Here is a 26648-nt window from a genome sequence, read left to right as displayed (position 1 = left end):
TTCCACTATCTTTCACTCATCATGAAGTTCACATTTTAAAATCCTTTTGTATACTTTTACAATTTTAAATAACTTGGCGCCTAGTTACCTTACTGACCTCATCGACTTGTATCGCCCCAAGAGAGCACAGATCCTCTAACCAACTGCTCTTAGTGCAACCAAGGCCCAGACGAAAGACTAGAGGGAACTGAGCTTTTGCAATTGCCGCACCCAAACCGAACTATTGATGTTCACACATCCGAATCCATACAATCATTTAAATTGTGCTTAAAAACTCACTTGTTTAATCTAGTTCGGACTTCCACCCGGTCTGCATTTGTGCTACATAACTGTAACTGTTACTGTAACTATAACTGTTTTTGTTATCTTTTGTTGTAACCTGCGTTCCGGCACTTGTGTGAAGCACTTTGATGAACACAGGTCCTTTTTAAATGTGCTATAGAAATAAACTTTGATTGATTGACATTTGTTATTTTGGAGGTAATGATTCAACCGATTTTAAATGAATTGCAAAGAAATTTGCTTCAGAAGTGCAACTAGACAAATTGATAAAAGGATGAAGAATTTAAGTACTGTCAAGTTAAACTGCTAAACATCAACACGTTAGCATGTTGATATAAACATTTAGCGTAAAGCATGGCTGTGTCTTTGTACTGAATTCGATTTCCTTCAGCACCACGGCTAGACTCTAAAGTTTAAGTAAAGTAGAAAAGTCAAGCAAAACGAATTCAAAGTTTGTCTGTGAAGTGATTGTTGTTATACTGACTAATACCGCTATAGGCAAGCTCATAAGTCTTGGCAAGACTGTTCTGATTTTCTGTTGTCCAATTTTTTGTGAGCCTGTGTGAATCGTAGCCTCAGGTTCCTGCTCTTTGGTGTCTGAAGTGATACCTGCTGTGGTCTTCTGCTGCTGTAGCCCATCTGCTTCAAGGTTTGACATGTTGGCGGTTCAGAGATGCTCTTCTGCTGGTTGTAACAAGTGGTGTTTTCAGTTACTGTTGCCTTCTCTGACCTCTGACATCAACAAGGCAGTTAAGAACTGCTTCTCATTGAGTAGTTTCTCAGTTTTGGCCATTCTTCATAAACCCTAGACGTAGTTGTGGAGAAAAATCACAGTAGATCAGCAGTTTCTGAAATATTCACACACGTCTGTCTGTCAACGACAACCATGCAATGTTTAAAAGTCACCTTTTCTCCCCCATCCTAAATGCACTGAGTTGCTGCCATGAGTTTGGCTGATTGAAGAGTTGCGCTAACAAGCACCTGAACAGGCATACCTAATAAAGTGGCTGGTGCGTGTATAGAGTGACTGTTAAGCAGATGCTGAAAAAATAAAAAGGCTAAATCTAAGAAACTGTGTCCCACACCATAGAGCGTATGTTTCAGCATCTCACAGACCCGGCAACAATGAGATACATAAAAGCAACATTCATTAGCGTATATGTAGGTGTCGGTGTGTGTGATGCGCACGTCTTTGAATGCCTTTTCATGCGTGCATACTCTGCAGCCAGCTTTGCTACTCTGGCTACTTTGTGTCTGATTGCATTGTGGATGACATGGGTTTGAAGCCGTATGCAGTCTGTCAATGCAAGCTGGTGAGCTGGCACAGTGTGAATATGACTAATAGCTTAGTGTATAATGGAGTCAGAGAGCGCAAGATCTAGAAAACTATCAAATTTCAACCACAATTGCAAGGCAGAGATTTTGAATCTCATTGTCACAGGCTTGTGTGTGTGTGTGTGTGTGTGTGTGTTTGTGTGTTTGTGTATTTCAGAAGCATAGAGGGTGTAAGGACCGTGCATCTGTGCGTCTCGAAATTATCTATGTGCCTTTTGTGTGAAGTTTTTGCAAGTACATGTTTCGTACTGTGTGGCACCTCCATGTATGATTGGATACGTGTGTTCATGAGAAAGTCGAAGTGAGCTGTCTGTCTGTATTTTTTATTCTAAATGATTCTGCTGCCCGCTCCGCTGCCTATCTCGCATTGGTTCTGCACTGAAGGTTGAATCTGTGCCTGTGTGTATGTGCTGGAGCAAGTGTGCGGGTGTCGGTCCCATGCTGTGAGGCTGCTTGCTCTGCACACAGCTCTGTGTATGCGTGCTCCTATGTTCTGTTTAGATTGGTTTTCTGTGTGCTCTTGTTGCTCGGTCCGTGTGTATGTGCGTGCACAAATGCTCGCGGTGGCTTTTGTGTGCGTACTTGTGGGCTCAGTTGCGATATGCACAATTCCGAGGGTGCGTGCATGCTCGTATGTGTGTCGTTTTGGTGTATGTGTCTGTGTGTTTTGGTGCCCCCCTCCCTCTTTCTTTCTCTGTTTCCCTTCCTCTCCTTCCAGAATAGTGGGGCCATCAATCAGAGGCAAGGGGGATAGAGGAAGGGAGTGAAGGGTGGAGGAGGCGAAGTGGAGGAAAGGAGCTGGCTGGGTGCCAGGGAAGAGGAGCTGGCACGCTGCCCAGAGGAGAGAGAGAGGAGAGAGAAAATAGGAGGGTAGAGGGAGACTCTGGGAGAGAGAAACAGGGCAGAGAGATGGAGCAAGAAGGGGAGAGAAATGAGAGAGAATAAGAAGAAGGGCAGAGAGAGAGCAAAAGAGCAGAGCCAAGTGCACCGAGGGAAAACAGAGGGAGAGAGCAAGAGAGACACCGTGGAAGTGGGGAAAAATGAGCCAGCAGAATAGATAAAGAAGAAGGCTGATTGCTTGGAGAAAAAGAGGAAATATGGGGAGGAGGTGGGGGGGTACTGAAAGGGAGGAAGTGGGAATGGTTGTTCTCACCGAACAGCGATGTGTCTGCCACCCCAATCAGTGGGTGATTAGTACGTCATTGGCTACAAATATTTACCATAACCCTCAAAAGTCACCACACTGCTGCTCGTAATGATACCAACTTAGACTTAGTTCCTCCTGCGCTGGATGGTGGATTGGGCGGCAAGGGATCGCCAACGAGCTCGGTTTGCAGCCACATCTTCAGCCTCGTCCCATGAAAGATCGACCGCTTTCAGGTCTTCAATGAATGACCATCTCCATGTCTGTTTTGGTCGTCCGTGGCTCCGTGACCCCTTGGCGGGTCTCCACAACATGGCTATCTCCGGTAATCGTTTCCGATGTTGGCGAAGAACGTGACCGGCGAAATGGAATCGTCGCTCCAATACCATGTCCGCTAGCAGTCGTGAGGCAGTGTGCTCGTTGGTAACTCGATACGAAATCTTGAGAATCCGTCGGAGGCTGTGCTGTTGGAAAACATTCAGTCGTCGGATAATTGTTGCCGTCGACAACGTTTCACTCGCATAGATAGCCATCGGTACAACTATCGTATTGAACAAATGGACTTTAGATGATATCGAGATGGTGGTCGATCTCCAAACCGGTTTCAAGTTGCGCATGGCCGATGCTGCCTTTCCGAGCCGACAGGCAATGTCCTTCTCCGAGCCACCGTCCGGTGTTATCACACTGCCCAGATACGTGAACTGATCGACTTCATCAAGCGGGCAATGGCCGAAGAGTACCGGAGTATCGGACGAGTACCGGAGTCCGATACTCTGATGCCAAACGATGATGATTAAAATGTGTTTAGTATTACATAATATTATAAATTTTGAGGATTTTCTCTTTTTTTTAAATAAACTGGATCTTTTACTTTATCAATTACTGGTTTCTGTTATCTTGTGTTGGAAGTAGAGAGTGTATTTGAATGATTATGAGTCCACTCGCAAAACGCATACGCTTGCAAAAACTTGCACAAATGTATACGATGCTTTTAGAACAACTTTAGTGCCATGAACGCAGTAAGATGAGCTTTCATTGTGATTTACAAATACTATGAGCCACCACTTGTATAAATTACGAAGGTCAGAAGCTCATTACTCTTTCTGTCACCACAGAACAGTTTTGTAAAACCTTTTATATCGATGTGAAAATGACTGGATATTCTGTTTTCAGTAGCATCATCTGCCACGCTCACTGTGGAATGCATTCAATTTGAAGTTGCCCGTTGCCTTCGGTGCTCCACTCTTCCTTTTTCCAACCAGTAACTATTCCAGCAACAAGCAAGAGGGGGAGCAAAGAACAGAAACGGAATAGGAGCTAAGAGAGGTGGCAGAGATTTTTGTTAGGAGCAATTAGAGCGAGTAGAGGGGTATCACTCACACACTTATGCACACACACAGACACACAAAGCTGGCTTGCTCAGCCATAGTGGGACTCAGAGGCTGGCACAGCTGGCAGTGCCAGAGCACACTGGGCACCATCTTCCTCTTCCCGTGCCAATCTCAACCCATGCTCATCACATTCAAATTCACCAAGCTTTATTGGCAAGACGAAGGCGGTCAGTGTTGCTCGCTGTCATGCTGAGAGACCAAATTGAATGCTGATCTTTCACAGGGAAGTGGCTTCCCCATTGTTCCAGCTCAAGTTTACTTTAATGTCAAAAGTGAAAATGTGTGTGCTCGGAGAAATGGGACTTTCAGTTTAGCCCTTCATTTGAGTTTCTCTGCATTTAGTCTTCGTCGCTTTGTCTGGCGATATGTTGAAGCTACACAGGATGAAAAAAACACAAGATGCTTTGCCATTCTAAGCAAACAGCTGCGTGCAGATTGTAACACGTAACGCGTAACACAACCTCCCTACGAAACAAACTTTGGCTTTGTCAGAGCAAAGCAAACTCTTGCACTTTTTTTTTTTTTAAGAAAATTGCATAGGCAGATACGCCATCATTCTGCAGTTGCTTATCTTGTGAGTGTTATAATTTTCTTTTTAGAGTACGCACAGCCTCATCTTCCCACCTGTCTGGACTATTTCTACTTCAGTTAGTCATTTTCAGCATTTTCCAGAATGCATTTTGACAGCCTTCATAGAACAGACAGGAACATGTTGCGTTTATCGTGTGGGTTAAATATGTGGGTGGACGGAGAGCAGCAGATAGCAATTGCAAAGTAAGTGCGGGAGAATGAGTTGTTTTTTTTTTTACAGTCAAACTCTAAGAATTACACCTCTAACTCAAAGCGTCACTCTTGCCTCTGCATTATGGTCCACTGAGCCGAATGCTGGTGTGGAAACTGTCCCTCCTGCCTGTCTTTGGAGTTCCTCCTGACTGACAGCTGAATGTGGGTCCAAAATGTTGGGTCAAGGACAGTTTATTGGCATGTATGTCTGACTTGCATTCAGATTTTTAATCATGATGTCAAATCATGTGCTGCTGACCACTTTAAAGAGAAACATCAGCTCAACACATCTGTCTTTTTATAGACTAAACTCTTCACTTCTGCTGAATTGCAGAGATATCATCATGCTGGATGTCATGTTTCTGACAGTCTTTGATGTGACTTAGTACAGTGTGCTGTGTCTAGGGTACTGACATTTTTTTTTAGTGGTTTCACGTAGATATTTATGTATTTTACAATATGTGGTATATAATCGATGCGGAATATACCTGCATAAGCCTGGTAATTGCATAGTTGTTTTAGATTTGAGAGGATTGCATCCTGTCAGCGATGAAAAGCCTAGGTGTGCTTCTACTGAGTGAGCTTGTCTGTTACATGAAGACACCGTCATACATGGAGCATGTGTGTTTTTATGCCTGTGGCTCGAACAGTCCTCAGGAACAGACTGTCTTTGTCCCAGCATTCCTTCTTCTTCCTTGTCTTCATTTCTTTCAATTTCCCTTCCTCTGTCAGTCTGTTTATTCTGGAGACTGTTTTGGTAGATTTTTGCCCTTGTGATTGAAAAGCTATTCCCTCACCTATATTTTCTCTCTGTTTCATCTGAAGCTTTTTTCTCTGTCTCACTGTCTGACTCCATGCCAGCTGGCAGGGTATCTGCCCTCAGGTGTTTATTGACCAGTCCCTTGCTTTCCTTTGTATCTATCCATCCATTCATCCCTCCATCCAGCCAGTCTTTGCCAGTCCTCCCCGGTGGCTGTGCTTCGGTTGGACAGTGGAACGACAGTGTGCTGTGTTGTTTCTGAGACCCGGCCCGGCTCAGGCTGCTTCAGCAAGCTCGCTTTCGTCCAGTTGTAAAACCCATCAGTTATTGGTATCTTGTGCTTATAATACCTACTGTCTCTCAGGCATAACGTGGAGTTTGTTTGTTTATGATCTTCTCTTTAACTTTTGTTTTTTATCTTTCCAGTAAAGTTTGTTTGTATGTCGTAAGATCAAAGTTATGGGGACAGTAAATAAGAGTGGCTTCATAGACCAACCATGTTCAGGTCAGTCCCTTCAGATTATATTTGGTTATCGGACATATGGTTAAACATCAGTACTGTCAGATCGGTTTCCTACTGGCCAAACTGAACCAGGTCATCTGAATTGATCTGATGGCTGAGCACAACCTGTTGCATGATAAGCGGCAATCTGGCATAGTTGCAAAGATAATTAATGGAGGAGAACATTGAACACTGAAGTGTACTGAACTATACCCTGCATAATTAGCAAAAACTCAGTGAGAAGTGGTTGTGAACCATCTCACAAATTACAAAATGACAGTTAATCCTCAAACATGTGTCCACTTAGAGCAATTTGTGGATCAAACTGTTCCCAGAGTGTGATCTTTTTTAATTCATAAGAACTTGTTTCCTATTTCTAAAGCTGTTCGTGTCAACTCAGAGCAACAACAGATATACGGTACTGTGCAACAGTCTTGAGCCACCCATTATTGCTTTACATTTTGCTTCCAAGCAGCCAGACTTTCTTCTAATGTTTTACTGAGGCCTTGAGGAATAGTTCTTCAGGCCATCTGAAAGTCTTTCAAGATTTTTCTTTTGACATTTGCTGCTTTTTTTCTCTCATTTTCACTCCCGAAATTGAGGAAGAGTCCTTGTACCGGACTATGTTCAAGGAAATGTTTTCTTAACACTGACCCGTGAATTATTCAAGCGTAAAAAAGTCACCTAACTCCAGGGATGAACCACTTTAAATTCTGTCTCTAGTCTCTTTGTTACTAGCACAACACATCATTTTTTCCCATTTCTTTAGTTGAATCTAAATGCCATGTTTGACTGGCATAAATGATATTTTTACACCAACAAGGTGATTCCCAAAGAGCTATTAGCTGAAAACATGGCACATCTCAGCAATTTGAAATTTCTTTTTTTAACATTATCAGGAAAGAAGTACAACAATAGTCCCACAGACAATGCAAATGCTGTAAAAGCATACTTGGATAGAAAAAAACACAGTGGAACACAAACGGTTATAGGCTGGCCTTCCTCGAGCGCAGACCCGAAGCAGTGTGGGATCATCTTTACAGCAAATGGAATAAAAAGCAGCCAACATCCAAGGAAGAGCTTTGAATGACCTTTAAGAAGCTATTGCTGACGACTACCTAAAGAAATTACAAGAAAGCTTGACTAAGAGAGTTCAGGCTGTGTTAAAGAAGCAAAGATTGGCAGAACTGTACAAATGCTCATGTTTCAATATATCCCTGCTTCTATTTCCCTGCTTCTATTACGAGTGCTTTGATTTATTTCCATCTGCGATCTAGTTGGACAGATTGAACGAGCAACAGGCTAAAGTATAGTCAAGCAGACTGACCAAGGTTTCAGAAGGACAGATACCACTTGAATACAGAAGAACGACTCCCTTGAGTTTAATGTAGTAAAAGTTTCACATTGGCAGCAGGCGGATAATCTACTTCCAGTTATAAAAAATATATTCAGGTTTGCCAAGTTCTTCTTTCTAACTCTTTGTGGTCCTCACATACATACAGACACGCATGCTTTATAGAAATACACCAAAGGAGCTGAGGCACAGTCATCTACACATGAATGCATAGGTTTACACACGCATGAAGCTGTGTCTGTCCTTGGAACTGAGCCGGGTGTCTGGTGCTAATTGTTTACGAAGCCTCGTTGAGAGTAACCGAAAGGCTGGTTGAATGGTGCGTGTCTCTGAGAGCCTTTGTATGATGGCATACACAGCCCCGTCAGTCCTGCGCTGCCCTCCATTGCCACGTCTGCTGTCTTTTATCTATTCCTCTTCAACGCCTCTAAGTGCCAGCAACATGTGTTAGTGAGGATGAAGTGATGCAGAGAGAAAGAGAGACTGAAAGCAGGACGGGCAGATGGAGGAAAAAGGGGGGAAAAATAAGACTGTTGGAGAAAAATCACCGAAAACATGAGAGCGACTGATGTTATAGAGGAAGAATAAGAGCAGCTGAGGGAAAAAGAGGGCCGACAGATTATAAAAGAGAGGAAATAATATAGAAAAATAGAAAGATGGGGAAATAGACAAAGAGAGCAACTGAGGGGAGGGAGATGAGAGAGGAAGAGAGAGGGGGAGAGGGATGGGAGGAAGAGGATGAATAGGGTAATAATGGCTCAGTGTGAGAGCTGTTGTAGAAAAAGAGAGAACGGCTGAGTGAAGAAGAGAACAAAATGAGGCTGAGGGCACTCAGACAGATAGAATTAGACACACCGCAGAGGTTCACTGTGCGTGTGTGTGTTTGTGTGCAAGGCTGAGAGGGAGTGTGCTTTTGTTTCTGTGTGTTTGTGTGCACTGGTGTAGAGTGTGTGTGTGTGTGTGTGTGTGTGTGGGCAGCAGTTTTCTTAGGAAGGGCACTATTGCTGCTGGTGTGAATGGATGGATGGAGGATAAGGGGACCAAGAAAAAGCATTTTCGTGAATTTTCACAGTTTTCGGAAATGGACAAACATAATAACATGAAATAGCCGGCTGAGACAGGTGGAGAGCTCGGGAGGAATTTTCTGAGGTTTTCGGCTCTCTGTGAATGTTCGTATGTTTATTGTTGGATCGTGAGGACAAGCTGAGTGAAACTAGTGTGAAGGTGCTAAAAGACCCAAATGATGAGCGTAGCTCTAATGCTGCCTCCATCCCACCACCTCTGCTGTTCGCTCACACAATCCCCCACATGTTTCTTCTCTCAGTCTCACAGAAATGTCACTGACAGAACTTCTTGCTCATTAAGAAGGTGTTTAAATGCAACAAAGGCTTAATGTGCTGTAGAGGTGTATCATATGCTCTGTGCTCATTGTGTACTTATGATCCTGCAATATGCAACATGATTATATATCCCCTACTACTCTCTCCTTCTGTCTCTCACTCTCATTTCTCTCTCTTTCCATCACAGGCGGAGATTGTCAAGCGTCTCAGTGCCATCTGTGCTCAGATCATCCCTTTCCTCTCTCAAGAGGTAAGTGTTACTACAGCCAGAGACATTTACACATGCACAAGCAACATGCTGGCACAAAAAAGGGGAGAAAACCACTCATACCTCAGACACTTCCTCACAGAATATCAGAAATCATATACTGGATACAGCAGCGGTCCCCAACTTTTTTTGCACCACGGACCAGTTTATGCCCGACAATATTTTACGGACCGGCCTTTAAGGTGTCGCAGATAAATACAACAAAATAAAACTAGTACCGGTACCGAAAAAAAGAAGATTTATTCATAACACACGTGAAAAGACCCAGGAAAACCGAGTTAACGATAAAAACGATAACAAAATAATGCTGAAAACCGATAAAACCCCTGAAAACCATACATTTCACACCTGAGCCGCAACTCTCGCGGCCCGGTACCAAACGACTCACGGACCGAGGCCCGAGGGTTGGGGACCGCTGGCATACAGGACATTTAACAGTTGAAGAATTTAAATACTAATCCTGATTTGCTACACAGATGTTAATTCATCCAAATCCTTTACATTTTAAAGTAAGCATATTGATAATGGAACGTTAACTTTCAGTGGAATGTTGTCACTTGGACAGAATTCTGTATTATATACAGTTAGATCCATAATTTGTTGGATAAAAACATTTAGTGTTGCCTCTGAGTCCCACAGTTTCAGGCTTAATGTCAACTGGACAGTGTTGCATTTGTATTTCACTTTATTTTCACTGTAATTTTGCCAGTGAATAATTCCACCATCGGGCTGAAAAAGCAAAATAAACCGAGAGAAAGCAAAAACTTTACGAGTGGCCAAATCTACAATTTGGTTTATTCTTAAAAATAAGGACTCCACTGACCAGCTCAGCTTTTTTAACAGCAAATCTGTGAGAAAAGTTGGAGGCAATGTTACGGCTGCCAGTAGAACCATGTCAGTAGTGTTTACTGATGATGTGAATGGAAAATGAACCAAAGCAGACTGAAAAAACAACCCAAGAGTTTATCAATGAAAAGAAAATGGGTACTTTTTAAAGGCAAAAAGTGATTCACTTGTTCTCAAACCAATAGACCACGCTTTTCAGGTATTTAATACAAATCTTAAGGCAAAGAACCGACAAACAAGAAGCAACTAAAAGCAGCTGCAGTAAAAGTCTAGTTGAGCATCCTGAGGTAGGAAACACACCATTGATGTTCATGGGTTCTAGACTTTTTGCTTCTGAAAATGTGGAACTGTGTATAAAAATATCAGTAAATACTAAACAGTTGAATATTTCTTTCTTTTTTAACGACTTGAATTAAAGCTGAAAGCCTGCACTTCAATCATGTCTTGAGTGTTTGATTTTAAATCCAATGCGGCGGTGCACAGAGGCGGCATTATTAAAAACGGTCTCCAACAAATTATTGATCTGGCTCTGTTAGGCGAACACAACAACTGGCTAATTTTTAAGATAAATAAATCAAACCAACAATAATATATAACAATAACAATTTCACAGTTAGTGTAGCAGATGTGATTGATACCTACATTTCTGACTTGAAGGGGCCACCATGTCATGTTACAGTCAGCTAATATTTGCTACTATTATTATTATTATTTAATGTAATGCCCCATGGTGAAAACAAGGTATTACAGTCATATGCATTGTATGTGTTTCTGGGGTTATTTACTAATGAACTATCCAATAGCGAATGGCGCTGATAACATAATAAATCTCACAACTTTCAGTGTAACTGGAGACAAAGCAGAAGTCTTTAGCATAGACGCAGCTATACAGCACATCATGAAGTAAGCTCTCTGACTACTCTAAGTTAAATACATACTTTTTTTAAGAGCTTCAGGGCCTCTTATCATTCAGAAACATTATCACCATTCCTGCACGAGTGTTTTGCTTCATTAATTGCTCCTTAAAGCCGTAATTTAATTTGTATGTGCTTAGAGGAGCAGAATTATTGATGATATATTGTTACATTGTTGCTCTGACTTTGGGCGAGACAACAAAACAGATTAAATGAGAGGAAACCATTTTTATAGTTTAATTCTACTGCGTCAGTGTGATTTTTACTGTACATTTGTGTGTGCATGGAGGGTTTTTTGTGCATGTGTACATTGTGTAAATACAAACCTGCAGACACCCTCCTTTTTTTTGTCTCCAAGTGTGAGTGTACACTGAGTGCGCTACCTGGAGACAGCAAGGTCACAGCTTTGTCAGTTTGATCAATATTGACACTGTGTGTATTCTGTGTGTAGGTGTGCAACAGCGGCACACACATGTATGTTTGAGTTTGTGCGACTGATTACATTGGGATTTTGTTCAAACAGAGCTGAGGTTTTCGTTAGCCTTGCTCTCGGTGTGTGTGAATGCGCACGTATCTGTACGTGTCTGGCTACAGTGTGTGCGCTTCCGTTTTTTTGTGACGTTCTCTCAATGTTTGTGTTGTGTGAATGCATGGTTGCCCCATCCAGACCATCTTATTTGCACTACCTGTACCGGCTTTGGATGGAGGCAGCAGCGTTTCTCTAGCTTGTTTAATGTAAAAGTCCCCGTTGTGTCATTACTGAGTGTACATGCAATATACTCTACATCACATTATGCTTACAGTATATATCCCAGTACACACCGTGGATGATTATGCACTGTAATATGTCTTTCTTTCACTTTCTCCCTTTATGTGTATGTGTAGCACCAGCAACAGGTGGTCCAAGCTGTGGAGAGGGCCAAGCAGGTCACTATGGCTGAACTCAACGCCATCATCGGGGTGAGTCACCTTGATTCATCAACACAGAGGAACTAAGAATGATGGGAATTAAATTATTATTCATTCTTAATGTCTATAAATACAAACGTCTGTGATGAGCAGTCCTGTGAAAATGATTCAGTAGCTTGCAGAACCACCTTTAACAGCAATAACTTTCCATTTCTCTCACATCCTTATGGAGAAGTTTTGCCCCCCCTTCTTTACAACTTCACTTCACCTCATTGAGATTTGCGGGCATCTGTTTATGCACAGCTCTCTTAAGGTCCCGTATCAGCATTTCGATCAGGTTGAGGTCTGGACTTGGACTCCACTGCAACACAGTCATTCTTTTCTTTTGCAGTGATCCTGCTGTTTGCTTCCTCTTGAGAAACATCAGGTGGTCACCCAAAAAGTTGATTCACAATACTTTGAATACTAACTTATTAGACTTATCAGAGTATTTTTGCATCACCAAAAGCATGCCCTTGCACATTTGGCTATATTGTCCTGAGTATGCATGTGCCCCACTGCACATTAGGGCTGCCACGATTAGTCGACTAGTCATGACTGATTTAATAGTTGACACGCCGTTTGAAGCTTTGTAAGATCACAAAAGACTCAGGAATAAGTAGCAGGATTTAAGAGTGTAATAACGGACTGAAACAGAAGATGGCAGCACTGCATGTACAAGGATGCCAGTTGCCATTAAACCCCAAAGAAGAAGAAGTAGCTCTGTCCCAGAATTCATAGCGCAGCCCAGCTCAGTTTCCAACAATGGCGGCAGCTAGTTAGTTTTAATATTACTCTTATTATTCTTTCTGGGTCACAAAATAAACGTTTAACATATTTTCAGGCGAGAATGTAGCTGTGTAAAACTTAAATATCTGCTCAGTTTATCAAGACACCACATATTTTGAAAAGCGCTCTGACGTTTTCAGAGACGTCTGTTACCCACTAGCTCGATAGCTAGCCGGGGGCAAGGCTCACTAGAGCCCGTGAGAACACCGGACTCTGGGCAAATCATTTTCAAACCCACCGCCGTCTGTCGCTACTCAGGTTAAACATACATAAGTCACTTAAATGTTATTGTTTGGCTTTTTTTAGAAGTGTATTTATTCCTGAGTAAATCGATTTGGCTGAAGTTATAGTTTGTCCTGTTATATTTTAGATAGCAAGGAGTTTATTAAACTTCACTCAAACAATGCAAAACTATCATCTTGTCTTTATTTTTAGTTAGCACAGACCTTAAACACTTAAAGCTGTAAGCTAATGATAGTTATATAAGAGCAGATGCATGCTGGTGCAATAAGCTGTAGTTTTACGTCCAATGGATGCATGATCTGATTAGTCGACTAATCCCAAAAATAATTGGTGACTAGTCGACTATCAAAATAATTGTTTGTGGCAGCCCTATTGCACATATATGTACGTTTCCTCATTTCACCGTGAGATGATATTGGTCGCATCTAACCGGCGATGCCCTCATCATTTTTCATTGCAGCGGCAGCTTAAACCAAACTAAACGCTCGCCGTTAACGTGTGGGAGCTGTGGCGCCAGCATCGTTCTCCTCCTCTTCTCCACCACTGTTGTGGAGCTATGTTTAGCTCACAGGTGCTTCCTCAAATTTGAAGGGGGGAGCTTTTCGCAGCTGACAGACACTTTACACCTGGGCACAGTTTGCATTTCCCTGTGATCTTCCTGCCATTTTCACCCACAAACTTAAAATAATGTGGATACTTCCAAAACATAAAGGCTTTCATTGCTGCCATCTTACTTGCAGAGCTACATGCACAGCGAGACCATTTGGCAAATGTTGATCATGTGAGCGGAAGGTCAGCGAGTAGAAGAGGTCAGATTGAACAGGAATGGTTTATTAATCTGAAGATTTGACACAACTAAATAATGAGTTGCCTGAATCATCAATTCAAGAACTTTACCAATGCTCATATTGTGCATATGATCTGCTTGTCTGTATATACATATATATGTACGCACAGAGAGACACAGTGATGCTCCTGAGTGCTGTAGTAGATGGGGCTTTCCACAGCTTGTCAGAGCACTGATCACATTACTGTCTACTTAAGGCCCTTTGTTCCTCCCAGCACTACAAACACTGCTGTCTCTAAGGTGTGTGTGCTTTTGTGTGTGTATGTGTGTCTAATACACCGGCTTGACAAAACAGCACACAAAAACACATCATAATGCTCCCCTCAGGATAATAGCCTTTCTTTATCTGTAGCTGCTCCTTTGCTCTCCTCTCTCTCTCCTCATTTTTCTCCATCTCTCTTTTTTTCTTGCCTTCGTCATTTTCTTTCTGGATTTTCCCCACAATCTTTTATCGTTCTCTCCATCTTACATCGGCCGTGTCCTCATTTCTTCTCTGCCATCATTTTTTTTCTCTTACCTTTTATTCTCCCTGCTGCACACTTGCCTTCCCTTTCTTCCTGCACTCATTTACTCTTTCCCCTGTTCATGTAATTCTCCTTCACTTTTCATTGCTTCCTATGTTATTTCCTTCTGTTTCTCCTCATCATTTGCTCTGTGACTCAAACATTTTCATCCTTCCCTTTAATCCTCCCTGTGTTTTCCCATGGCCCCTTTTCTACCCTTTTCTTCTCCTTTATAATAAATCCCATTGCCTCGATATCTCACTCTTCTATTCACTTCTTGGTTTCATTCTCAACTGCCTTTGCTTCCTGGGTGTATCATGATCATTCAATTTCATTCTGCCTTTCTTTCCTTGTCCTCTTTCCCATCCTTGGTCTCCATCCTTTCACCTGTTAATCCTCTAATCACTTTCACATCCTGTCCACTTTCATCTTAACATCCTTCTTCACCGTTTGGCTCTCCATGTGTGTTTTATTTAATTCGCCTTCTCCCTTTCTCATGTTTTTCCTCAATTCTTTTTCCAACCACAACACTGCCTTCCCCCTCACTTCACTTCTCCCGTTTTTCATTCCCTTTTCTTCTTTACCTTGTCTTTTCTAACCACACACTCCCTTGTATCTCACCCTCCCTCCCCTTACTCCTTACCTCCCCGCTACTTTCTTTCCCTGTGGCCACAGCAGCAGCAGCTCCAGCACCTGTCTCACCACGCCCCTGGCATCCCCCTGACGCCACACCCATCAGGGCTGTCCCTGGGCGCAGGGGGCTCAGGACTGCTGGCACTGACGGGGGCTTTGGGGGTCTCAGCCCACCTTGCCTCCAAAGATGAGCGCAACCACCTGGACCCTGAACATCTCAGAGGTAAAGAAGCGTTTATCCTCTTCGTTCTCAGTTTTGACTGTAAAATCAGGATTATGTGTTTTGGTAGAGTATTTGTCATGAGGATATTCTGAGTGAGCAGCTAGAATAAAAGACTGTGACTTTGAGCAGCGTTAGTCTTTTCTACTATTGAAACCGGCTGCCTTTACTTGCACTCACACTCATCAGAACATCTTGTTTCTTAATGTGGACGTTTTTACCCCTAAAAATCCCTCCAGCCCTGAAGTGTACCACGGTTGTTCCACAGTGAGAATCAGTGTACTTGTTTTTGTTTCAGGTTTACACAAAGTGCTTGATCGATGATGAAATCAATGACAGTATTGAACATTTTGAGCAGATTTGGTTAGCTAGTTCTGTACATGTGAGGCTGAGGGAAACGGCGCGTGCACCTATCGAATGTCAAACGCGCAGAGATGATTTTTTGCTTCCTAAAATGTGTCTGTTTTCCAACATTTGCATTTCTGATTTTTGTCTTTAATTGGCTTCATTTGTCATCCTAGAATCGGCGGATAGTAACTCGTGACAGCTGCAGAATAAGAAAAAGATCATTTTTTATCATTTTTAACCACACAAAATGTAGTCAAAAATGCAAAGCAGCACTATACATCATCTCTGACAGGCAGCTGCTTTGTAATTTGTCCAGGAACTCACCTTTTGGACTCAGTTTGAACTTTCCTGTTTCGATTGCTGTCTTACCATGACCAGATGTATTCATGGCCTTTCTGTAAATGCAGGAGAAACGCTCTCTCCCTATGAACTTCCTTTCACCCCGATAGAATATCTTATCTTTGTGCAGTTTTTCCGGCAGCGAGCCAAGAGAGACTTTCTCATGAATAAACTGAGAGCTAGAAAGAAAAATGGAAGGAATCGGTGAGAACAGAAACAGGGGAAAGATAAAGAGATCACTGTGTTCGTATTGTCACGTTAAGCATCTGTGTAAGAGCTTATGCATGTCTGCAGCTGTGTGTGTTTCTGTTCTTACATATGAGACGAAGAATGAGGGAAAAGATGGTGAGCGTTGATGGCAGCAGGGGAAGACAGCGAGCTTTGTCTGCTTGGAGAAGAGAGAGAGGGAAAGATAGAGAGGATAGAGGAGGCTGGAGTCGGGCACAATAGTGGGTTTGTATCTTTATTAGACAGAAGTCGTCGTAGTTCAGCCTAACCTTGGCTGACTGGGGACTGTTGTTGTTGTTATCGGCACTGACGTCAAACTTTCTCTCTTCTCCCCATTTTCCCTTCTTCATCGCTCTCTTCTTTTTCTCTGCTCGGTTTTCTTTCCTTCCCTTTCTCTGCCCCAACCCAGAGGGAGCGCCCAGCAGGGTGAGTAGTGTTGCATGTGTGTACCTTGATGTAAGTGTTTTGTACGCCCACGTTTCACCGTGTGCACGCGCGTGTGTGACAGTGATAAACTGAGAGAAATGGAGACGCGCCGCAAAGTGGCCTCTAAAAAAGGCAGTGTTTTGCTGGAGCTCAGCCAGGAGTAGCACTGCTCAACACCGGCACAATAGCAGCTCATCACCATCAACCTTGAGCTTCTCAAGGTTTTCCACATTATACTAACGTCTGAGCTCGCTGCATTCGACCGTTATCTGGAGGAGCCTACGAACGGAGTTAATGGACTGTTTCTTTATCAGCGCCACAAATATTCGGGTAATCTACAACATATACAGAACATGAGGAAGGATTATATCTGAGTTAATGTTAAATGCTGCCCAAAATACCCCAAAATAAGAAATGCAAGTAAAACCGCTAAATAGTGGCCGTGAATCGCCAAATATTCCTGAACAGCAGATCCAACAGCGATTAGATGCTTCAGAGTCGAAACTATCCTTAGTTAATATTAAACCTAATGTGCAAAAGTGCCGTCGTCACCATGAAGTGAAATCGCTGCACCAGAAAATCAAAATGCTGTTCACCATGAATGGATGAACAGTTCAAAGGCTTATGGAGTTTCTAGCCTGCAGGAAGTAATGTAATGTTTGAACACATGTTGCTCTAAGAGCAAAAATGATCAGTTTACCAGCCCGGTTCCAAAAAAAGTTGGGCTGTTGTGCAGAATGGAAATAAAAACAGAATGTGTTGATGTCCAAATCTGAAAAAGATGTTTTATTAACAGCAGAACATAGGAAACATGAGTGGATGCATGGTGGACGCAACATGTTTCAAAAACTTTGAGATAAAATGAACCAGATGCCAGAAGATTATTCGACATGAAACAAAAAATATAAGAAGTTTGGGTTAGTTAGTTTGTTCGGGTTTGTGGTTGTTTGACAGTTTTTACATGTACAGTAACTTATTCTGAGTTTCATTGGGCACAATAAGAATAAACCAAAGTGACACAGATGACATTACAGTAGCTGTCTTTTCTTTAAGGTGACATTTCACTACAGCACTGACCTGTTAGAGTTTTTCCATCAGAAGCAGCAAAATTATTTGTATGAAAACTGAAAAAGAAACTAAAGAGAAGAAACTTGAAACTGGGTGGAGGGGAGAATGTGCTGGCAGCGGTGGGGTGTTGTTAAAAATACCAACAAGTCTTTGTTCTAGCTTTATTGTGAAATAAAAATGATTTAGGGCCGCTGCTGACTTTACTTTCCCTCGCTCTTTCTGCAGTGAAAACCTTAGCATAATTTAACTGCGAGCACAATGCCGATTGTTAAGCACCAAGAAAATATTTCTCTCATGAGCGGAGGTTTCTGCTGAACTTAGCCAAGCATTACCGCATTTGGGGAAGAAAGGGAGGAGGAGGAGGATGCATATCAATTGACATTTATCAGAGAGCCCCACGCTGGCAAAAACAAGTTTGAATTTGAAATGGAGGGGGGGGACAGCGAGAGGAAGTGAACAGAAGAGGAGAAAAAAGGCGGAAAAGAATGACACGAGGGAAATTTGCGGAGCTGCACTGAGGTCCATTGTGCAGCCTCTTCTCTCGTGTGTTGTGCTCCTTCCTGCCGTTCCCGTGGGCTCCTTCCTGTGTGACTCACTCGTGTGTTAAACCCTCGCTGTTCTTGTCCTCCCCACGGGGGGACAGAGAATGACAAGTGGCCCTCGCCGAACCTCCGGCCCTTGCCCCAGTCCTAAAACAACACAATGCTTTGATCGGATTTTCAGAGTGCTGAGCACCAGGAAAGGCTTGTAAATATACCTGCACAGCTTTATTGGCCAATAATGAGACTCATATTTTACACGAAGACTGCTGTGTCGAGGGAGAGCAGTAATTAGCTTTATAGGCTGGCCTGTGCGCCGCTATGACCGTGTCTTAACCTGTGCTTGTGTTTTTCTGTGTGTGTTTACTTTGCTGTGTTTGATCATTTGCAAGTGTGACGTGAATCTGCGTGTCATGCCCTGGGCGGTCGTTACCTGTGCTTTTGCTGTGAGGTCGTGTTCACGCGTTCATACTTTTGATTGTGTTCCTGTCTTTTCTTTTCCCCCAGAGTAAGTCGGTGTCATCCACAGACAGCCAGCCAAATGAAGAGCGTCAAGGCCCATCAGGAGGTTACGCCTCCTCGCAGGGAGGAGCTGAGGCCAAGAGAAGGCGCTGTGACGACAAAGAGTCTCTCCCGCCACATTCCTACGTATGTGTTTGTTACCTTCACCAATGTTATTAAGGGTTGGTTCAGTAGTGAAGGACTGAGGGGGCTGCGTAGGTGGTGAATCTCAGATCAGATACAGAACTGGATCCAAGTGTTTTTTGGGAGGATTCTTTTCCATTCTTTCAGAATTTCTTCACAAAAAGCATATCGACATAAAATTAAAAAAAAATGTATATATAGTCTTGATGTTCTTAAAAAAAATTGCAGTGACCCAGATTCAGATGTCCTACACCAGGGGTGTCCAACTCCAGGCCTCAAGAGCCAGTGTCCAGCAACACAGCTGATTTAAATGCTTAAATTACCTCCTCAACATGTCTTGAAGTTCTCCAGATGCCTGGTAATGAACGAATTATTTGATTCAGGCGTGTTGACCCAGGGTGGTATCTTAAACCTGCGGGACACCGGCCCTCGAGGCCTGGAGTTGGACACGGTGTGGACACAATCTCGGACCCAATCCAAGCATGTTGCAGTGGGAATTTTCAACCTTGGTGACAGGAAGTGTGTTATGTGACTTTGTGCTTATAATCTGAGCCTGAAACGATGCCACTGAGAAAAATAAAATGCAGCAGCGGAGGTAACAACCAACGGGAGGAATCATAAAAGTTACATGTAAACTAACAACTTTTGTTCTTTATATCAACCAAAGATGTCTGTCTGATGTGTGGTTGTGTGTGTCTGTATGACATTGCCTATGACATTACGGGCCACCCGGGGGTCGGGGGCCCGTGGCCAATTAGAGTCGTGTTTGGTTTGGATGGGTCCAGTGGGGAAGAGCAAGCAGCCAGAGGCGATGTAATGCCAGAAGAGAGATGGCCAAGGCAGATAGCTGTAATGAATTAGATGGCTGTGTGTTTGCAGTCTGGAGGATTGATTGACACCGGGAGTCTGTCTGTGCAAGACGGCCTCCAGCTAAGTCAGTTTGGCATCAGCAGCAACAGTCCAAATCTTCCCATTAGTTCAGAAAGAGAACAAGCATAGAGAGCTTCCACTTTCTGAATGTTTTTCCTCTCTTTCCGTCTGTCGAGCCGAATTACGCCTCCCATTTCTCTCTGTTTGCCTTTTCCTATTCTATATCTTTCTCTGTCTCTTTACCGCTGTTTCTCAGTTCCTCTTGCTTTTTCGCTCACGCTCCACGCTCTACTTCTTGTTTCCTTTTCATTTTTATTCCATCTGTATTATTTTCTGCCCTTTTTTTCCCCCCTTGAACTTTTTTCTCGTCCCTCCTCACCAGTGTTGGTCAAGTTACTTGAAAAAAGTAATCAGTAACTAATTACTGATTACTCCCCCCAAAAGTAATCCCGTTACTTTACTGATTACTTATTTTCAAAAGTAATTAGTTACTTAGTTACTTTTTAAAAACACGATTTACAACCTGAAGAGGTGATAAAGTGATAGATCTTTCAGCCCAATTCTACTTTTTCTGCATAATCCATCATACAAAATGTAATCAAATGGAAAAGTCTCTTTTTAAAACTTGTTTTATCAGTTTTAATCTTTTAACTTTATGCATCAAGCAAAACATTTAATTATATGCAACATTCTCTGACTTGAATAAATTAGTTTAACATTTAAACCTATTTTCTGCACATTCCAGCACATAAAATAAAATATTTTTTGTGTTTTCACTCACTCTTTCAAACAGATGCAAGTAAAACACAGCAGAAAATAAATAAAGTCAAAGACTCAGCGGTCCTTTTGCTCTATTTTCACCTGTAAAGCAGGAGCAGGGTAGGCGGAGGGTTACCCTGGTGCAGGTGTGCTGCGGTCAGTTGAAGAATCCGCGCGAGTGTCTCTGTGAGTTTCCCATCACGTCGTAGCTACTCGGTGCTTGCTCGGAAGTTTAGGGTTTTTTTCGCTGTAAAAAGAAGTTTTCTTCCCACGCACGATGGACGCTAATGTTTTTGTCACTTTTTATGGAATCAAACTCAAAGTAAGGTCAGTACTTCCACACTTTAAACGCTGCACGCTCATACTCTCTCCCCACTCGATATATTATCCATTGTTGATCTGCACACAGCTGCTGTCACCAACGTCGCACTTGCTTACGTCACTGTCATGAGACATTCTCGCAAAAAAAATCACGGTTTTAGTAACGCAGTAACGCAGCGTTCCTACGGGAAAGTAACGGTAATCTAATTACCGATTTTGCAATAGTAATCCCTTACTTTACTCGTTACTTGAAAAAAGTAATCAGATTACAGTAACGCGTTACAAGTAACGCGTTACTGCCCATCTCTGCTCCTCACCATCATTTCCACACTCTCTCTCTCGTTTCATCTCTTGCTGTTTTTTTTGTGTGTGTGTTTTTGGTTTTTGTTCCAGGAAGGAGGTTGTAGACATTGTCCTGTTTTGGCTCTGCATAATAAGGCACTGATGTCACTCCACACTGATGTCAATAGGAATATCAGGCCATGATCACATCAAAGCGCTGTTGCCATGGTGACTAAGTGCCATCGTTCTCACCCCAGAAAAAAAAAGGAGAGAGAGATGGAGAGATGGCTAGACGAAGAGGGGGAAAATGGGCTGTGTGTGTGTGTGCGTATGACTGAGATCAAAAAATCTTTGTACAGGGGGATGTTTGGTGAGAATATATGATATACAATATCTCTGTGTTAAATGTTGCATGGACGGTGGACAGAGATCGAAAGGAAGCAAAGAGCAGCCAGTGATATTGATATATCGATCTGTGTGCGCACTTGTGTGTCTTTATTATTTAACTTCTCCATGTACACACGCAGCATATTGTATCTCTGTGCTGGTGACTGAGGAGGGAAAAAAAGCTGTTTTATCTTAATGGATCTTGAAAAATCATGTTTTCCCCTTTCTTCTATCTTCTTTGCTCCTCAGGACAGCGATGGAGACAAGAGCGAAGACAATCTTGTAGTGGATGTCTCCAATGAGGTGAGACGCCAGTCTTTCTAAATGATTTTGACAGCACCTTGATGTGGCTGTTATCAGCAGGTTTTCATGAACGCATATATGTAAAAGAGGTCGCTTGTAGTGATGAATCCACAGAGAATTGTCACTTGACTCTGCTTTTCCACCTCCACTCTGTGGAGCTTTTTAGAAAATTGTCTGCTAATTTTTTTTCCCTTCATGTTCATCTTCATAGGCTGTATATAAGATGGATATAGATTCTGTGTGTCAATATAGAAGCCAGATAGAGCTGCATTATCTTTAAAGGCCACCAGGGGGCAATAGCTGTGGTCGCAGAAAGATTTATTGTCTGTGGGGAAAACGGCTCTCTGCCGGGACTTTGGCAAACACATTGCTTCTCAGTTTATGGCCTCTATCACTCATTTTGGTTCCTACTGAATAAAACATAAGACCTGCTCATTACCAAATGGCAAACAGCAAAAGTTAGCGGCTGGCTTCTGAATTTAGCGGCTAGAGTCCGAAATCTCTTTCACAAGTTAGCAGTCAAAAGAGCCAGAATCACAGTAATGAAGAAAATATCTTTAATTGGTAATATTAATGAATGCATGGTGGTGGATGACAGTTCATTATACGGGATTTACAGAATTTTTTCTTCACTTTCTTGCCAGTCAAAACTGGTAGAGCGCACACAACGACCAAACTCTGAAAGACCACTGGTTTCTTATTAATAGAAGTTCAGTCTAATTTGTGAGTGACCTATCAGGAAAATACAGACTGAGCTCTGTGCAACAAGTACTTAACATTTGTTAATAGTCAAATCTAATTAAACATCTCAGAGAAATGAAATTTAATTTTTTTTATAATTTTTTTATATTTTCTTCAAAATATTTTGCTGTTTAAGAGTCATTGAAAGCATTCTTTATCCAACACAAGCTCTGTGACACAGAGGTGCAGCCACACGTGAATAAAGCATGAGTCCAACATTGGAAGGACCAGTGTTGCTCAGGGAGCCTACTGCCACCTCCTCATAACCCTGCGTTTGTATGTGTGTGTGTGTGTGTGTGTGTGTGTGGGGTGCATCTGTGAAATGTAAAACGAGTCAGCAGGTATGTAGCTAGTTCAGCTTTCTGCTGCAGTTTCCTTGTAAATAGGAAGAGCTCCTATGTAAGCTCATTATCAGCTGCCACTGTTTATGCTTTCTTCTCGTGAACCAAGTCTGTACACACACACACACACACACACACACACACACACACACACACACACACACACACGCGGTACTCACCTATTTCTTCTCATTTACCTCTTCTGTGTACATTTGCATCCTGTAGCTTCTGTTCTTCCATCTCTCCACTTTTCTCTCACTCATTCTTTTCCACTCTTCTTACCCCGCTCCACCTCCTTCTTTCCACCTCCTTCCTCTCATTAGATAACTGCAGTCGGCTTCATTTAATATATGCAAAGCCGTTTATGCCCCTGGAATATTTTAGTTCTTTAAATACTTCACGCAGTGTACCAAAATATGTTTCATCTAAAGCCTTCTGTATTTTGATATTGCACACAAAAGCAGAACCAGCCTCTTGTGTGATTTGGAAACTGGTACAAAAGCATAGAGGAGAAAAAAATTTGACAAAAGTGGGTATTGGAAGAAAAAGGGGAGGGAAGTGTGTGTGTGTGTGTGTGTGTGTGTGCTAGAGAGACAACCTACATGCATAGGTTTAAACATACATGTAAGCTTGTGAGTACGTGTTTGCCTGCAATTAGCAGATGAATATGTGTGTGTGTGTGTCTGTGGCTTGGAGTAGAGGATGTTATTTGTGTGCGTGTGTGTGTATAAGCACTAAAACGTCTGTGCTGATCACTGTGACCCAGAGAGAAGTGCTGACACCAGCACTTTGCTCTGGGGGAGGCAATGCTGGCTCAACAGCGGCTCCAGCCAGTGATGAAAGCATCCGTAACAGCAACATTATCTCCAGGTCCACACACTACTGCATCAGCAACACCGACAACCTCTGCTGCTTCATGTGGTGTTTCCTGAGCTCTCTCTCCCTTTATAATCCAAATAAACTCAGTGACAACAGAGTTGCTGTTGGCTTCATTAGGCTACTTAAAAATGAGAAGTAAGTTAAGTGCAGATGAGGATCTGCTATCTCAGGAAAACACACATTTGTCTTTTAGAAGTAATGGTAACTGTAGTAATTAAATAAAACTTGAAATAAAGGTCAAGACAAAGCTTGAAGCTGTCACTAAGAGCGACAGTGTTAATGAAGCCCCAGGTACCCCAGCAAAAATATTTTACTGGCACTATTGTTGGCCTGCTGTCAATAAGCATCCTGTCATCTGTGCTACTTATCATCTTTTAGCATTATTAATTGTTAAGTACTAAGAAGTTGATCCTGGAATTGACTTGGTTAAAGATTGCTCTGTTCTTCCAGTCTGTTCGGTCCCGGTACGGTTCTGGAGTGACAGAAGTTCGGGAGATTTTTGTTTGTTTGTTCGATTTTTCCTTTTCTTTTTTCCTGACGGCCTTTTGGCTGACCAACTGATCTCCAGGGCTGTGTGCATAAGGCCTCAGCTCGCCTCTTTGGTTAACGATGTGCACTTCTGATTCACTGAGATGTTTCACTGTCAAAAAGAAAGGCTTAAAATTCAACGTAATTTTTAAAGATAAACCGCCCAGCCGACCCCTCGGAGTATCTTTTAATGCAACTATGACACTCAACTATCATTCAGAGCACTTTTTCACACGTGCACGTTGGCTTCAAAAAGACATGTATACATATATTGGTAAAATTGTTATAGAAGAACTGCAGAAATGAGGACGAAGGTCACATCCTGAAAGATAATATGCCACAGTGGAAGAATGCAGCGCTTTGAAGATCAGGATAGAAAGAGAACAAAGAAAGCATTGTGCGATCAGAAATAAGATCTCTTTTATACTCATGTAGAACATTAAATATTTTCTCACCTCTCTTTGTCGCTCAGGAGCCTAACTCTCCCGCAGGCAGCCCTCCTCACTCACCCCATGGGAATGGGTTAGACCGGGCCCCCACTCTGAGGAAAGAGCTTCCAGGGTCCTCGAGCACAGGAGAGGCACCGTCCACGCCAAACCCCCGCAGCCCAACCACAGGCAAAGCCAAGGACCCTGGACAGGTAAGATAAACAGTTGCTATAAAAATCCCTACTTTGCTTACAAAGCACTGTAATTTTTAACATTTCCAGTAGAAAATCTCTTCACTTTTTACCCTTAGGCCATTCATTGCTGGCGTATATTACGCTATCATATAGTTTTGCTCTGGGGTTATAAAAAAGCTCATACATTACTTACTTATGCACACTAAATGGCTCTGATACAAAACAAAAGTTTTGTTTTTTTTCACACCGAGAATGTTTAAGCAGTGTCATTCTGGAGGTTACTGCGACAGATCGGCCATGTTCCTTTTTTCCCCACTTTCTTTTTTATTGTTTGACATCTCTGCAGATGGATAAGTCCCAGTCCCCGTTGTCTAAGTCTGGCACCCCGTCCCCATCCCACCGTGAGGCCCTTACCCCAGGAACACCAGGAGCTCCTGGTCCCAGCACCTCCTGCCTTCGCCTAGTCAGCAAAGCAGCAACCAGTGCAGATCCCCTTGGTGAGACTCTCCTGACTGACTGACAAGCCTGCTGTAATTTAAATCTAAAATAACTGGTTATTATAATTTCACTGTAGATAAAGGCCCTCTCTGTTACTAAGCTATGGTGACACTGTTTTTTAGTATTTGTAAATTGTACAGATCATCACAGTACCACTGCCCTTGACTTTCAAACTGAGCTGCTTTACTGCAGGTCTTTTTCATACAACCAATTGGGTCAAATCAATCTTTTAATTCAGGCTTTGTACCCAGCTGACCTCTGCCCTTCATGCATTTTAACCTCTTATCCCACTTTTTTCATTTCCACATTTGTTTATATTTATATACTGAATAATCTTGCTTACTCTACGGTTTTGTTGCAAATTTGCTTAATATGATCAAAGCAAAGTTGATATACTTAATAATGTGGATGCAGTGTGGATTTGAGCGCTTCTTGGTCTGGTGTCAAACTCGGTGTATAAACAAAGTTTAGTGTAAAGAAACATTTTCCATTCTTCTCAGTCCCTCTGTGACTGTGTCTGTGCTTGTATACTGTGCATTGTTCTTCCCTTCATCCCATCCTTCAATTCCTCCTTCCTCTTTCCCTCCCTCCCTAGCTCTCCGCAGTCCCATGTCTGTGCCCCCCGGTTCATACCCGGCTCATTTTGGCGTGGTGTCCCACGCAGGACTGAATGGGGAGCTGGCCAGCCCAGGAGGCTTCGGAGGGGCTCTGACTCTCTCCCCGCAAATCAGCGCCGCGGCCAGCGCGTACTCCAGAAGCCCCATGGTGTGTAAAGGCCAAATTTATCTTCTCTGTCAAGCTCTGATTTATTGTTCAGATGCAAACTTTTGACTTTTGTAGCACTGTTCAAAAACTTGATGAATCACTTCTGCGCCATCAACTGCATTCGTTATATACTCGAAGCCGTCACATTTACATCCTCAAATTCACTTTCATATAGTGCTACAGTCATAGAGAAGAGAAACTTTACTACAAAGAGTCTTGCCTTGATGGATTGCATCTATGTTACATATCAGGAAACGTGGGTGAACAAGAAGGAGCTGAAAGAGTCCAGTTAAAGTCTGATGTAGAAGAATAAATTCGTCCCTTCTAATCGCTTTACATTGCAACTATTTTTATTTATTTGGAAAATAGATTCTACTGGATAACTTCTTGCACCTTTGGATGATAATTGGAAATCATTCTGAATCTTTAAAGTAGCCTTTGCCAGTCTGTCACTTTTTTGTTCACGCTTTACTTTCCACCAGGTGGCGTATGACTCTCGGTCTCACCTAAGGGCCCCGGGGCTGCCCTCCTCTCTCCCTGGTTCCTCTGGTGGCAAGCCGTAAGTCAGAGCTTCTATCGCGCACTAAAACAAGCCCAGATTAGACGATGCTCAAGCGTGAAGAGAGATAAAATATAATGATTCAATGTGCTGCAAAT

The 26648-nt window shown here is 42.6% G+C and overlaps 1 protein-coding gene across 4 annotated transcripts in view; it reads left to right on the top strand.

Annotated features, from left to right (window-relative positions):
- tle2b (TLE family member 2, transcriptional corepressor b) overlaps positions 1 to 26648 on the top strand; it is a 78679-nt gene that overhangs the window by 41170 nt on the left and 10861 nt on the right. The window contains exons 5-14 of one of the 4 annotated variants that reach the window (XM_085266080.1): positions 9079 to 9141; positions 11805 to 11879; positions 14928 to 15105; positions 16427 to 16443; positions 18558 to 18698; positions 21564 to 21617; positions 24579 to 24746; positions 25075 to 25225; positions 25822 to 25991; positions 26474 to 26550. In XM_085266080.1, the coding sequence (XP_085122206.1) occupies positions 9079 to 9141; positions 11805 to 11879; positions 14928 to 15105; positions 16427 to 16443; positions 18558 to 18698; positions 21564 to 21617; positions 24579 to 24746; positions 25075 to 25225; positions 25822 to 25991; positions 26474 to 26550 (1094 nt within the window). Of the gene's footprint in view, positions 1 to 9078; positions 9142 to 11804; positions 11880 to 14924; positions 15106 to 16112; positions 16239 to 16426; positions 16444 to 18557; positions 18699 to 21563; positions 21618 to 24578; positions 24747 to 25074; positions 25226 to 25821; positions 25992 to 26473; positions 26551 to 26648 lie in introns of those variants that run through there. The other 3 variants (XM_085266081.1, XM_085266079.1, XM_085266082.1) reach the window with 3 other exon arrangements.

The sequence above is a fragment of the Mchenga conophoros genome, linkage group LG23 (assembly GCF_057382185.1).
Source record: "Mchenga conophoros isolate Kocher_MC1m ecotype Shallow Benthic linkage group LG23, M_conophoros_male_GT1.1, whole genome shotgun sequence".
NCBI lineage: Eukaryota > Metazoa > Chordata > Actinopteri > Cichliformes > Cichlidae > Mchenga > Mchenga conophoros.
The sequence above is the reverse complement of the archived record's forward strand: the minus strand, read 5'-3'. Positions and strand labels throughout refer to the sequence as shown.